The following is a 15559-nucleotide window of genomic DNA, read 5'->3' as shown; positions in this document are numbered from 1 at the left end:
CCCCCTAGACGCCAGGCGTGTTTTGTGGACGACACCTGGGGCCAGGCCCTGTTAAAGCTGCCTTTCCGTTTCATCCTCAAACTTCTCACCAGGTAAAACAATTTGCTGACACCAGCCTCGACCTGAGCTGAGGAACCAAGGTGGGACGGACTCAGACCCCCTAGAGCCCCTGCCCCACGGGGTGTGTCGAGACACGCGGACTGTGCTTTCGGAGCTGGAGAGGGTTCCACCTAGAAAAGGGGGACCATCCTACCCGGCCTGCACAGTCGGGGAAGCTTCCTGTGTGCGAGGCAGCAGCGCCCTGCCTGACTTTGCAAATTCAGTCGCATACCGAAGTTGCCGGGTGGGTGGGGGCGGCTGCCCACTCGAAGTTAGTGTTTTCTCTTCCGGTCTCTTGGCTGGGCGTTCTGGGAGTTTGCTGCATGTTTACTTGTGTGGAGTTATTCGCTTTCAGAATCGCGCGGAGGGGGAGTCTGAAATCTGGCTGCGAAAAGTAATTTGGCAATTTATTTTCAGGACTGCCCTTCTTCCAGCAGCTCGTTTCAAACTCAACCTCTGGCACCAAGACATCCATCATTTTAATTGCATGTTTCTGTTTAGTCAGGCACAAATTTGTTTCATTTTGTTTTTTCCTTTATCCTGTGTGGTTTAGGATTTTTTTTTCCTGGTCCATCATTTTAAAAAGCCAGAAATACTTCCCCTAAGCAAAGCTCTTTTTATAGTCAAAGAGTTTTTAACATTGAGAAAGTACTGTAAGGTTGCTTTTTTTTTTTTTTTTGGTGTTGCAATTTTGGTTCTTGACCTTTCAGAAGCAGGAACTCTAGGCTTGTAATCCTAAGAAAGAAAGATGTGTTGGTCCCAGCGCCAGAAGGCTCACATCCTACTCCAGGCTTTGCTGTGGCTTCTTGGCAATGGGACCTGCCTCTGGCCTCATCTTACCCTTTTGTAAAATGAGGGACTTGAATGGGCATCACTTGGTAACTTGGTTGCTGCGGAGGGCTCCGTACCAAGCCCTGGTCACTGTGGCCACCTGAGGCTGTCCTGCTTGCTTCACTGTCAGATGTTTTTACTCTGCTGGGTGGCGGCTTATGGTGCTTTAGTTCAAGGTGAAAAGTCTGTCCTGTGTCCCTCAGAAACATTCCCAGAGATTAAAATGATTGTGTCCATGAAATTAGGTAGGGTAGAATATTAGCTTTGGTATCCAAGGCTTAGAAATGTTTAGCTTTCATTGCTACAGATGCTGGCTTTCTCGCTGCACAAGTCCGGTATTTGTGACTGAGTCAGGCGCCGAGTGCTGGGGTGCAGCCTCCTGACAAGCTGCACCAGGGACAGGGTGGGGGGGTGGGGGGTGGGGGGGGAGTGAAATGTATGTGACGGGAGGCCCGCTGGTGGGCCCTGAGTCGGGTCCCGACAGAGGCCTGCGTATCGCGGTTTATTGTAGTGACATGGAAGAAAATCCCCTGTCAACACGTCGGAGTCGTTTCCCCCACTGGCAGCCCACAGCACGTTCTCTTCCACTGTGGCCTCCAGCTCCTCTTCCAGCCAGCGGTTCTGATTCTGCAAGACAGGCCCAGGCCCGGCTGTGCTGCACCCACCCCCCGCCCCCAGCTCCTTGGCAGTTTGTGAGGTTTCCTTGAAGCTCAAGTGCACAAAGCGGAGAGAACAGTATGATGAAACCCTCATGCACACAATACCCATTTGTTACCATCTTTCTGGAGTGTTTTAAAGCAACTCCCCAGACAACTTTGTCGTGTAACCTGTAAATATTGCCGTGGGTATCGTTTAGATGTAAATGCACAGACACACTGTGTGTATGTGTATAGCAGTACCATTGTCATACGCAACAAAATGAACAATGGTTCCTTAATGTCACCGAATGCCAAGTCCTTGTTCCATTGTCCCCAGTCACCTCAAAAAAACTTTTCACGATTGCTTTGTGTCAATCAGGAGCCAACTACAGACCACACTTCACATTTGGAATAGTGCCTCTTAAGTCCCTTTTAATCCCTCAAGGTCTCCTCTCTCATCAGCCCAGTTACTGAGTTCTCAGTGTGTGGCTGGTGCACATGGAGTACGACCGCCTCAGATACTCCAGCCCTCGGGTTTAATGTCTTTCTCCTGGACAGAGTTAGTGATCTTCAGAGAATAGTGTTTTGGTTTGTTTATCCTGTTGGTTTTTTGGGAGAACTCGTATGTTTATTATTCTGCTTTCTTATCTCAAGCAGGTGATACCGAAATTAGTATCACAGTTCAGGGATTTCCCTAAGAAAGGTTTTAGAGTTACGACAAGTGTTTCCATACACACACGCATGCCACGCACACGTGCTATATCTGATTGTGTGTGCGGTTTTCATTCTGGGTGTCTGGCATTGGATAACTAACTCTCCTGATGCTCAGTGGCTTAAAACAGCAACCAGTTTTAATAGCTCCTGGATTTTGTTGGTTCGGGATTCAGGTGGGGCACAGCCGGGAGATTCTGTTGCTCCTCGTGGCATTGACCAGGCACCCAGAAGTAGTCCGCTGGAAGACGGGCTGGTGTGGAGTGTCCAAGGGGGCTGCTCCACCTGCTGCGTGCCTGGCAGCAGTGACCAGAAGGCCGGGCTCAGCTGGGACAGTTGATGGGAACACCCGCTCATGGCCTCTTCAGCAGCACGGCCGTCTCGGGGTAGCTGGACTTTTTACATGCTGCCTGCTCAACCCCCGAGCAAGCATCCCAAGGGCAAGAGAACTGTTACCTCCCCTTGGGAATCATACGACGTTACTAACACCATCTTGTACTTGGTTGAAGCCATGCCGTTCTCTTCCAGGTTCAAGGGAGAAGTGCAGAGACCTTGCAGCCCTGTCGGCGAGCACCGCCGTTTCAAAGAAATAACGGTGAAACTAGCACCTTAGGTGCTTGCCGCCTGGGACCCTTTATAAAAAATTATTTTTACTTAGTTAATTTTTTATTTTTAAAGATTTTATTTATTTATTTTTAGAGAGAGGGGAAGGGAAGGAGAGAAACAGCAGTGTGTCACTGCCTCTCTCATGCCCCCTACTGGGGACCTGGCCTGCAACCCAGACATGTGCCCTGACTGGTATTCAAACTGGCTACCCTTTGGTTCACAGGCCGGCACTCAATCCACTGTGCCACACCAGCCAGGGCTATTTTTCTTTTTCTTTTTTCTTTTTCTATTACAGTTGACATTCAGTGTCATTTTACATCAGTTTCAGTGTTTCACATAGTGGTCGACATGTCTGTCATTTAGAAGGGATCCCCCCGGTGAGTCTAGGACCCACCGGGCACCACACAGTTATTGTAGTCCTATTGACTCTGTTTCCTGTGCTGGGCCTTACATCCCCCTGACGATTCTGCAACTATCCATTTGTAACATCTGGGACCTTGGACGCCCCCGTGTGCTCGCCTGCCTTTTGCTGCAAGATGGGGGCCGCTGGGCTGGGAAACAGCTGCCTTAAGAGGCCTTTCCGGGCAGTCTCCTGCTCCTGGCCCCATTCACTGGGGAGGCGAGGGGACTCAGGAGGGCAGAGGGCAGTATGACAGGTTACGTGACTCGCCTTGCCTTATAATAAAGTGGCACAGAGGGGCTCTCAGTCTGGGATTCATCCAGTGGGGCTCTGTGTTAGGGGTGTTGTCAGGGACTCTGTTCATAATGTCCCTGACAGTAGTAGTAGTTATTAAAATAGGCCTGATAGTATCACTACCCAACAATCAATGAGTATTCCACATGCACTGTTTCGATGTTTCATATTGAGAGTGGGAGGCACGACCCTTGGAGTGTTGGGTGAAACCAGTTTTCAGGGCAGCCAGGGTCCAGTAGCCTTAGGTGTTGGGACTTCATTCAGCATCTTGGGGAACAAAAGGGAAACCCTCCCTCAAACCAACTGTTGAATCCCTTGTGTTAGGTGTGCATGGAAGGAGCCGGAAGGAGACGGAAGGAGGGAGAAATTGCGATCAGTAGGAGGTGTTAGGCGTTCCATGTTGATTAAAAGAAGGTTCGTATAGGATCGTGGCCGGTGGGGTCGGTGAATTCCCACAGCAGCCCTGTGAGGGCGGTGCTGTTAGGGGAACCAGCGAGAGCTTTGACCCTCTGCTGAGATGTAACTCCAGCTTGGCCCAAAGGTGGTTTATCGATAGAGGCTGGTCAATAGTCAATCAATAATGCAACATGAAGTATCAGTGTTTTAAAGTGATCTCTCTGGTAGTGGAAGGTGACGTGGCTGTGTTCTGTGGTGCCATGGTGAAACCTGAAATCCGCCTGCCTGGACCTCTTGCAGCACAGTGAAAGCCCCTTGCCTGTGAGGGACAGAGAGCTCTGGTTGTTGGCGGAACTGACCAGCAGGTGCCTCCTCGCACTGACTTGCACACCACGAGGACAGCCACTGTCTTCGAAGATTGTTCTTGCTTCCTTGTTGATCGAAATTAAGGGCAGTTGTTCTTGTTGTTGCCTCTGATTGCCAAGAGACTGTTAGCCAGGCAAGTCAGGAAATTAGTGACCTGTGCCCTGTTTTACCGGAATTGAATTTCCAGGAGCTGCTCTGACTATTGTTGTCCCCCTTTGCTGCAGCGTCTTGGCTTCCGTGTCCGTTCGCGAGCCAGTAATTCACTTTCCATTCCCCACTGTGGGATCTGTTTCTGTCAAAGCATGTGGCCTGGTATCCCAGCTGTAGCTCAGGCCATGCATGAAGTAGGTGCTGAGGAGCTGCGTGTCGAATTGGTCTTGAGAAACTTGTCTTGGCTGCGGGACATGTTGCATGTGCTTGGAGCCAGAGGGGCAGGTGAGTGCACTAGAGAAGCAGTGGGGTGAGGGAGAAGGAACTCGGACCTAAGAATCTGAAAGCCTGGGTCCCGATTGCAGTTCTGCCACTTATAAGCAATATGGACTTGGTCACATCAGTTTCTGAAGCTAAGTGTCCTTCTCTGCAAGACGGGCTCACGCAACCTTGCTAAACAGTGAAGCACTCCTCAGTTGGAAGGTGGAATTTACAAGCTGCACAGCCTGGCCTGGCCTCGGCAGGTGAGGGGCCCTTGAGCAGGGTCTTTGCACCGTTACATTCCAGTGTTGAGTCGCCCAAATCTTGCTGATGGCTGAGACGGTACAGTAGTCCCCCCTCATCCACGGGGAATATATTCCAAAACCCCCAGTTTGTGCTGAAACTGCAGATAGTACCAAACCCTAGATATACTGTTTTTTCCTGTATGTGTATACACCTATGATAAAGTTTAATTTACCATAGGCACAGTAAGAGGTCAACAACAAACTAATAATAAATTAGAACCATTATGACAACATAGTGCGATACAAGTTCTGTGAATGTGGTCACTTGGTTCAGGGGGTCCCTGGCTGACGTCTCTGTGCAGGGTATAGGTTCAGCGCCGTCTAGTGCAACAATCAGCACACCTGTTCTGTCTGTCCTCCACCCACAGATTTCATACCTTCTCCACCTTAACTAAATAGTTATCACGTACCAAGGCTGTTACTTTTGCAATTTAAAGTGTGACAGCAAAACTAACACAAATTTCTTTATTTCACAGATAGAAGATGCATTCTTAGCGTAGATCTTAGCAACCTTAGCACGCAATTTTTTTTTTCTTAAGTCAAGAACTTTCATCTTTTCACTTCAGGGAAGTACAGTACTTGACAGCATATCTGATTGGTAACACTGATAACACTGGTCTGGAGTACTACTGGTCTTGAGCTCTGGGTCCATTATGAAGTGAAGTCAGGGTGCCTTGACCTCGAGCAGTGCTATAGTGTGAGGGTCGATGCAATAACCCAGGTGCTCCCCACGTGACCGACAGGCAGCGGAGCCAGTGTGGTGTGGGTCTGCAGGACAGGGATGAGTCACGTCCCAGGAGGGACGGAGCTGGACAACTCGAGATGGCATCGCGCTGCTCAGAATGGCACGCAATTTAAAACTCAGGAATGATTTCTGAAATTTCCTATTTAATATTTTCAGGCTACCGTTGACTGTAGGTGATTGACACTGTAGGAAGTGAAACCGTGGATGGGGGGGTTGCTACTGGATGTCTCACTCGTGAAGACATTTCAAGGTCTCTTTAGGTGGTCATTTCAGATACTTGTGTTTATGACATCCTGGAGTGAGCAGTTCGTATTTATTTATGGTGACTTAGTAGCAAGGGCAGTGGGGACAGAGACCCCGGGCCCCTTTGTGTGTGTGTGATAGAGAGCTGGTTTCCTACTGAGACTCATAGAAAACTAGCAAGTTATCGAATTGTGAGGGTGTGGGTGGGGAGCTGGGCACTAGCCATGAACATGAGCACTTCCTAGAAACAGTTGAAACGGGCCTTGAGGCAGCTGTCTTCTGGAAACTGCCGACCAGGAAGCCAACTTCACCTGAAATCCACCTGAGGTTATTTAAACTAGGGGTGTTAAGAACTTACCAAGGAAGGAATTGATCTCTGGGGACCAAAATGTGTTTATAAAAGTCCCCAAAAGACACCGGGTGCAGTTTTTCTTCAGAGGGGACTGCTGGACTGGTGTAGATCATGGACTTCCTGTGCCTCGGTTCTTGGTAAGCATCTGGCAGAAAGCACATGTTGTTATTCCTGTGGACAGGTGAGAGAAATAAATGGAACTAAATATTAATTCCTTTGTGTATATAGGACACCACGGTTTACAGGGCATGCTCGATCGCTTTTTTGCTTTTTTATTAATGCAATGACTTAACAAGGTTGACAGGGCGAATGAGAGCACTCCACTTTTCAGATGAAGAAGCTGAGACTCAGAGCTGGGGCCGGCGGGGGAGGGGGGGGGTGGTTGCCAAAGTTCACTGTCAAATTGCTAGAGATTAGGTAGAACTGGGTTTCCAACCCAACCTTTGCCTCCGAGAGTCCCACGCATGGCACTGCGGTGCTATAGTGTTGAGGCCACCACCATGTGGGTGGCTTTGGTAGTATAAGACCAAAGGGAGATACCGCACCCATCACCAACCCTCCGCTCGCCCCCGTGTATCAAGTTTCCCACATGTTGTAAAACTGGAATCCGTGACTGATACATGGACAACAGTCTGGGACTCATATTATTCTTAACAGGCTAAATCATGGGGCAGTTTAAATGAGATGAAATTTAATTGGAACAAATGCAAAAGCCTGCACTTTGTTTTAGAAACCACCTATCACACAGGAGTTTTGGTTATTTTGTAACCCATATATAAACGTCCAGAACTTGATAATATTTTGCGCATATAAGGTGTGGCGTTTTCATTAGTCATGAGGACAGGCTGCAGTGTGGCATGCTTTCCAAAACACCAGTGTTCTAGTCTGCATAGAGCAGACCAGGGTCCAAGAGGGGAGACGGTGGTGCCAGGGCTCTGCACCCAAGTCCCAGCTTTCTCCACAGCATTCCTGGCAGAAATGGAGCGGGGAGACCAGATTTCTCAACAGTGGGGCATTTGGAGACTGCTGTGGGAACTGAGGATTATTCTTAATTCACATCAGTCGTTATGTTTATTGAAACTCAGAATATCAGACGATACAGAAGCAAAGATGAGCGTGCCAGGGTGCTGCCAATGAGACGTTTAACAGTGATGATTGTTACTTGAAACTGGGATTGGCTTTGCTGTAGGCGGGGATAGGAATGGGGGTGCTGTAGGCAAAGGAACAACCCAGGAAAGCCGTAGGGGTGTGGCTTTACATAGGAGAACACAGTCTGGCATTTGACCGAAGCCAGGGTACACGTGGGAGATAAGCTGAGTGTTGGGTTGGGCACTGCTAACTGTGCGGAGTCCCTGCCACGGGCCGAGGGGCCTGCCCTGCATCCTCTGGTGGATGTGCTTGTACAGAAGAGGGACCAAGATGAGAGCAGCAGTGTGTGAAGGCCATTCCAGCAAACAGGGAAGATGATTTTAGGAAGGAGAACCTAGAGGGAGGGAGACCTGGGGCCCCTTGGGGCTGTTGCTGTGGTCCCCGTGGGGTGATGTGGCCTGAACCACGATAGGGATGGGAAGTGTGGGTGCAGAGGGACCTGCCACCTGATGGATGTGGAGCAGGGGGACACAGGGGAGCCTCTCGCGCCTGCAAGGAGATGGCTCCTAAAATCCTTCCACTGCCCAGATGTCACGCTTTCCATTTTAGTTCACAACTAGGATGCACACACTTGGCTGTCACACTTGCTCGCAGCTCATTTCCTCCTTTCGAACCTGCCTGCAATGCCTGTGTCTTATGCTAGTGAGACTCACGAGACTTGAATGGGTTGGTTCTGTCTTCCTTGTTCTTTCAGGACCACAGCTGACCTGTTACATCGCCATCGGTCAGCTTGCAGTGAGACACTGCCAGTCGCCTCTTATCTGAGAGGGTCAGGATTGCACATTCAGTTGGGCGGACAGTTAAGACATCAGCTGTCCTGCAGCCTTGCTTATCAGGAGCGCGGCTGGGAACTCCTGACTGTCCTGCGAAGATATCACAATGTCCGTACCTTTCCCTGCTGGCTGTGTGCCCTGGCCCAGTCTTCGGCTGGCGACTCTCGGCTCATATTTTACACACAATTTTAATGGGTTCGGTTATTTTTAGCTGCTGTTACATCAGAAGGAGCTGCTACAGAGGGACATGACGACTCAAAATCACTGGTGGTTGGTCCTGGTGAAAAAGGGATGTGTTGATACGGGAGGAAGACAAACTAGGCGACGCGGGTGCACGACTCGAGGGCAGTGTTCGCTGCCCTGCAGTACCGGGACAGCCCGCTCTGTGGGTCTTAAAGGGGATGGAGCATCGTGGGATTCCAGAAGGGTGACCTGGACTTAGTAAGGGCTTACGTTTTATATACCCTGCTTACAAAGGCAGGGAGGTGGTGGTATGGCTACCCACGGTTTGCATGACTTGGCTTTCCAGGAAAGATTTATTTGGTGAGGCCTCCTGTAGCTGTTCCCTTCCAGACTTTGTGACTCCATTGGATGCCAGTGCCTAGTACGATGGCTGGCATTTGATGAGCAGTTGGTAAATATTTGTTGAGTGAGTGGATTCGTCACAGATGGGGAGACCTCGTTGACAGTGAGGTGACAAGGAGTGGCTTCTAGTCTAGTCACATTAGTGGATTTCCTATTGTAACCACGAGATAGCACTACACGTAACAGCCACAAACTTGTGTTGAGGTAACTGGTTTTGGAAGTGCAGCATGCTTCTCTAGGCGTTTGTTCCTGGAATGCTCAATTTGAAAAGATTTTAATGAGTGTGTTCTCATTTTTAGGCCTGCCACTTGTGAAATACCGGTCAGTTGTCTGTGCATGGCCTGGCCTGAAGGCCTGTTTCTTGGCCCCAGACCCCACATGCATCCCCTATCCATCATCCATCCATCCATCCATCCATCCATACATCCAACCATCTTTCTATCCATCCTTCCATCCTTCCATCCATCCATCTATACATCCTTCCATACATACATCCTTCCATACATACATACATCCTTCCAAGCATCCATCCATCCATCCATCCTTCCATCCTTCTATCCATGCTTCCATCCATACTTCCATCCATACTTCCATCCATACTTCCATCCTTCCATCCATCCATCCATCCATCCATCCATCCATCCTTCCTTCCATCCTTCTATCCATGCTTCCATCCATACTTCCATCCATACTTCTATCCTTCCATCCATCCAGCCATCCATCCTTCTATCCATCCTTCCATCCATCCTTCCATCCATCTATCCATCCATCCATACATACACACATACATCCTTCCATCCACGCAGCAAAGAGACATATTTGGAGTGCCTACTGTGTGCCAACCAGATGCTATGCTTTGGGGATGGTGGGAAGGGGGAGGTGGCGCTCAGATGACCACAGCTGGTCCTGCCCTGGAGAGTGATCAGTCTAAAGGGAGTAACACAGGAGCACAGGCAACTGCAGTTCCGTGTGATAAGTGTGCATGTGACAAAGGCATGTGTCTACTTCTGGGAACACAGGGGAGGGGCACTCCCTGCCCTGGGTGGGGTGCAGGGAGGCCGCTGAAGGACAGAATGTTTGGATGAACCTGAGAGAGTGTGAGCTTCTCAGGGTGGCCCCAGGAGGGATGTCCTGGCTGACAGTGCAGGTGAGTCACGTTGTCTGAAGCCTCCTCGGTTTTGAGAGTGAGCGGCCACTCTGCAGGCTGGGAGCAGTGAGAGATGGGGTTCACGTGCTGTGGTCCCGACCCTCCCGTCTTCATCCCACCCCTACCCCACTAGGACCTCTGTTTGGAGGACCCTTCTATTGCAGCCCTCGTAATTTTACCAGATTCTTTTTAGAGCTGGAAAGGGCCATGGGGAATTCTCTCCTCCTGCAGAAGAGACCAAAGAGCACACTTGGTGAAGGGAGCCGAGTGGGGGGAAGTGTTTATAAGTGAGTAAAAATGTTATTTCTTATCCACCAGACCCTCTGTCTGGCACCTCTAAGTCCAGCTGAGGGTCTGCCAGGAGAGGAGCCAGTCTGGCTTGGCAGAAGGCACTTGCCACCCCTAGAAAGGTTCTTTTTCCAGCCTCCACCATGAACTCCTTCTAAATTAAGAGCTATTTTAGAAAGACATCAGAAAAGTAAGGTTTGGAAAGACTTAGAAACTTAGGCTAACCCCTTCATTCACCATGTGCAGAACTGTGCTTTTTCGGTTTGTACTGTGTGTGTGTTAAAATTACATACCTGGATGGTGAGCCCTGAACCAAAATAGAGAGTGGCGGGGAGCAGGCTGGGTACAGGGCCAGCTGTGTTCCGGTGGCCCTGTGTGTTCAGGACGCCACATCTGATCGGCAGCTGCGGGAGAAGCCCAGGATGGCCACCTGGATTTGGGGGAATTATGAATGGTTTCAGGTCACAGATTGTGGTGCACCTGGGACCAGAGCACAGGTCTCTTGCTCCCTCCCAACCCAGTTCTCTCTGCTGCGTGCTGCTGCTCAAGCTGCGCACCAACTAGTCTTGTCCCAAGGACACCTGCTAATGAATCGTTGGCGTCAGGCTAATAAGTGTTCCACAGGGCCAATAGCACCAGATCGTGGGAGGAAAAAATAGAAGAGGGATTGTTATAAGCAAGGTGGAAGAGGGCCAGAACGGTGATTTTATTTTTTAAAAAATCGCATTTGCTGTCGAACAACTGCCAAATCATCAGTGTGAAAACCTGGGCAGAAAACCATCCCTAGCGCCTCTATCCTAACACAGCTGTTTTAGTTTTTGCAGATTTCCTGTTTTTATCAAGCAGTCCCTGAACAACGCGTGCATGTTTTTATGTAGTTGGAATCACAGCTTCTTCCTCCTCTCTAGTCTCTTGAGCTAACGTTGTCCTAAGAGTGTCCCTTCTTTCTATCTTCATAGTTATTTTGATAATAACTGAACAGTAGTCTGGAGTTTGGTGGCCCTGGTTCTGTGTCCTTGTGATTGGAGTCCGGTTGTGTCTCCTTTCTGTACCCCCCTGCCCCCATCTTATTTCTCCAAGAAAGCTGTAGGGGACGTCGCTGTACATCAAACCACCTGCTTCTGTCAGGTCGTTGCCTTCAGAGGAGAGTGTCTCCGGGAAGGAAAGTCTGAAGGAAAGAGGCTGAATTCCAGTGACTTTGATTTGTTTTTTTTTTTGCTTTTTGTTGTTTTATATAGCACAGTTACAGACGAGCACATAAAACAGAGGTGCCGGTTAATGAGTTACTAGAAGGCAGATGCCCTGGTACTGCCCCACCCAGGTCAAGAGCTGGAACACTTTCTGACAGCCAGGAGTTCACCCTGTGCCTCTGCAGTCACGTCCCCTCCCTGTGTCCCCTCCCAGGCACGTCCCCTCCGGGCCCCAGGAGCAACCACTACCCTGACTTGATTGTAATCCCTTCTTTACCCTCTTTCCAAGTGTTATCACCCAAGTGCGCATCCCTGAATATAGCCGGTTAGATATCTTTTAATCTGTAGGTGTCTCCTCCATCTCTTCTTTTTCGTATATTCTGTTTGTTGAAGAAACTGGGTCAGGTGTCCTGAGGAGTTTTCTAGAATTTCGCACAGGCTGGGTATTGCTGGTTGCAGTTCCAGGTAGTTTAGAACATCCCTCTGCATTTCCTGCCATTGGCAGTTGGACCTAGTGCTTGACTCAGTACTGGGCTTGGTTCCGCCCTCCCGCCCTCCCACCTTGCAGTGAGAGAGGCAAAGGGAGCAAGATTCTGTGCTGGGGGGTAGGGTGTTCTTCATCAGAAGGTATATAATGGCTGGCCATCTCCCTTGGGGGTGCTAGTAGGCACTGGCGCCCCACGCTTAGAGCCTGCCATTCGGTAGCGGTTGCAAATTTGTGATATTGCAGTTCTTTTACTTCATCTTCATTTATTGGGAATAAATGAAAAACTCTGCCTGTCTGCTATGTTCAGTGGCTTTATTGAGATTCATATATGATATAATTTACCTATCTGACGTTACCTATCTGGACGTTTAAAGTCCAGTGGCATTTAGTATATTGTTAGAGTTGTGCATCTGTTAACATGACCAATCTTAGAATATTTCATGAACGACCCCCACCCCTGCAAAAAAAACTTGACTCACCTTAGCAGTTGCCCCACAAACCCTGCAGCCCTAAGCAACCACAGTCTGATTTCTGTCACTAGATTGGCCTGCTCAGGACATTTCATGCACTACGTGGTCCTTCGCACTGGGCTTCTTTCACTTAGTCTCCAAGGTCCATTCATGCTGCGGCATGCGTCAGAACCTCATTCCTTTTGATGGCAACATACTGTTCTGTTTTATGACCCAGGCCACCGTTTCTCCATTCATCAGTTAATAGACATTTGAGTTGCTTCCACTTTGGGGCCGTTATGAATCACGCTGCTACGAGGATTTTTGTACAAGTTTCTGTGCGAACATCGTGTTTTCATGTTTTTTGAATGTACACCTAGGAGTGGAATTGCTGAGTCAAATGGTAACTATGCTTAACCATCTGAGGACCTGTTAAGCTGCTTCGCTAAGTGGCTGCACAGTGTTACTTGCCCATCAGCAGTAAGTGAAGGCTTCAGCTTCTGCATCATTGGTCGTGTCTGTTTCATCAGAGCCATCCCAGGGAGTGTGCAGTGGTGTCTGATGTTGGCTTTGATTTGCATTTCCCTAATGACGGATGATGTTGAGCACCTTCTCAGGTGCTTATTGAGAACTCTCTGACTATATCTTTTGCTCATTCTTTAGTTGCATATTGCCTTTTTATTATTGAGTTGCAATAGTTCTTTATTCTAGATAGAAGCGTCTTATCAAGAAGCCCCTTATCAGAGATATGGGGTTTACAAAAATCTTTCTCCCATTCTGGGGTGTCTTTGTACTTCCCTGATGTCATGGTGTCCTTTGAAGCACAAAAGTTCTACATTTGGATGATGTCCAGTTTCCTTTTTCCTTTGCTGCTTGTGGTTTTGGTATCATAGCTAAGAAACCATTGCCTAATCCCGGGGCATGGAGATGAGTGCCTAGGTTTTATCCTGAGCGTGTCATACTCCCAGCTCTTACGTTTAGGTCTTCGACCCCCTTGGAGTTGATTCTCGTGTGTGCCCTCATCTACTCTCTGATTATCCAGTGCTAGAGTTAAAGGCAGGGTTAATGTTTGATTCCCTCCCCCCTTTATTTACCAGTATTCATGATAAAGTGTTGGTTCCCTAACGTCCTATGAAGATGTTATTGGTGGGTTTTTCTTTTCTTTTTTGTCCTTGGGAGTGCTTAGCTTTAATCATGAGTTTATATTATATTAAAGCCAATTAAACATTTTAGAGCCCTGGCTGGCGTAACTCAGTGGATTGAGCGTGGGCTGCAAACCAAAGTGTTGCAAGTTCGATTCCCAGTCAGGGTACATGCCTGGGTTGTGGGCCATGACCCCCAGCAACCACACATTGATATTTCTCTCTCTCTCTCTCCCCCTCCCTTCCCTCTCTAAAAATAAATAAATAAAATCTTTAAAAAAAAACATTTTAAATTTTGCATAGTATGACACATACATATATATAATATACAGAGAAAAGTGATTTAAAACAAAAATCTCTTGGTTCCTTACCTAGCGATCATACTCTAAATTTTCATACCCAATTGCCTTTCAGAAACATGCCAAAGGCCAGGATTTGTTTGACCAGATCGTGTACCACCTGGACCTCGTGGAAACAGATTACTTTGGCCTCCAGTTCCTTGACTCCGCCCAGGTCGCGGTATGTATTCCTTTGATTCATTTCAGGACAGATAAGCTTTTCATTGCTAATCACAGAGCAACAGTTGCTAGAAGCCGGTAGAGAAACACAGGCATGAAACTGTGATATTGTTGCCATGACGAGCACTGGGCTGGTGGTGACGGTGCCCGTGTGAAAGGCGTCCAGGCTGCCCCGCCCCTGAGGTGGCCAACAACCGGGAGAGGAAGGGCGAAAGAACGTGCTTGTCACGCGTGGGGCCGAGTTAGGGAAGCATCTCCAAGCATAGGGAGGCAGGATGGATGGGCACATTTCTAGAGTAGGTAGAAATCATCACCAGAATTCTGTCAGCGGGGCTGCTTTTATTTTTAACCAGCAGAAGAGGCTGCACCACCATTGTCTTGGGAAGACGTGCTGGGCACGGACAGCAGGTGCCGTGAACACGGCTGAGTCCCAGCCAGGTTTGGGGCGGGCAGGGGGAGCAGGTCTCAGCTGTGCTGGAGAACCATCTTGCAGGCTCCAGGAAGTGGTCTTAGGTCAGCAAAGACTTCCCTCGCTTTGCTTGAGACAGAAGTGTTCACCGTGGCGATGCTGGAGTGAGCGAACTGGACACAGCTCAGGATCCCTTATTTAGAAAGCAGGAGTGACTTCAGAGTCTCCCTCCCCAACACAGGCTAGCTTTGGGTGTCAAAGGTAATCTGTTCGACAATCTAAAAATATTTAGTGGGTGCCTCATAGGCATGGGCCCCATTCTAAGCTTTGTGGATAAAGCGGTGTACACACACACAATATGACAGGTAGTAATAAGTGTTAAGAACTAGAAAGCAGTGTAAGGGGACAAAGTAAGGGGCGGTGCTGTTTCAGACAGTGTGTGAAAAGGTGCATCCCCTGGTAGGAGGTGTTTAAGCTAGAGGCCAGGAGCTCCTCATCCATGGTGGAGCCTTTTTACCTGAGAGACACTTTCTTGATACTTCCCGGGAGCCCCACGTGACAGCTGTAGAGTGAGGATGCTCGAAATTGACGCCTGGGAGTTGGGTCTGCCTGCAGACGGTAGTGTGATGCTGAGACCGCAGATGATACAGTAGAATCAGGACTTCAGTGCATCCTGGTTACAGTGCCTCCTGGGCAGACCCTCCCCCAGCCTGAAGGGATGTCCCCTCTGCACCTTCAAGGTGTCCTGTTGGCTGCCAGCTATCCCCTCCCCAATGACTGTTGCCGGGAACCCTCCAGCCACCTCTTTGAATTACCGCCCTGATTCTTTTTCCATGTCCCAGCCACAGACTCTCCCTCAGGCCCACCGTGGCCCTGGGGAAGGGCAGACCAGCCCTTCTCCTTCCACCTCCCTGCCCAATTCTGTTTCCTCTGAGGTGGGGTCAACCAGTGCCCCGCCCTCCGACCTCAGCACTGTCCTCCACATCCCTCAAGGCCTCTGGCAACTTCGGAATTCAAACTGGTGA

The 15559-nt window shown here is 49.2% G+C and overlaps 1 protein-coding gene across 4 annotated transcripts in view; it reads left to right on the top strand.

The window, feature by feature from the left end:
- Nucleotides 1-15559, top strand: part of EPB41L4B (erythrocyte membrane protein band 4.1 like 4B) — a 118103-nt gene that overhangs the window by 17830 nt on the left and 84714 nt on the right. For all 4 annotated transcript variants that reach the window (XM_045840284.1, XM_045840283.1, XM_045840282.1 and 1 more), the window contains exon 2: nt 14022-14126. In XM_045840284.1, the coding sequence (XP_045696240.1) occupies nt 14022-14126 (105 nt within the window). The remainder of the gene's footprint in view (nt 1-14021; nt 14127-15559) is intronic.

Source organism: Phyllostomus hastatus, unplaced genomic scaffold (genome assembly GCF_019186645.2).
Source record: "Phyllostomus hastatus isolate PE091 unplaced genomic scaffold, TTU_PhHast_1.1 phas_contig_34, whole genome shotgun sequence".
Taxonomy (NCBI): domain Eukaryota; kingdom Metazoa; phylum Chordata; class Mammalia; order Chiroptera; family Phyllostomidae; genus Phyllostomus; species Phyllostomus hastatus.
The sequence above is the reverse complement of the archived record's forward strand: the minus strand, read 5'-3'. Positions and strand labels throughout refer to the sequence as shown.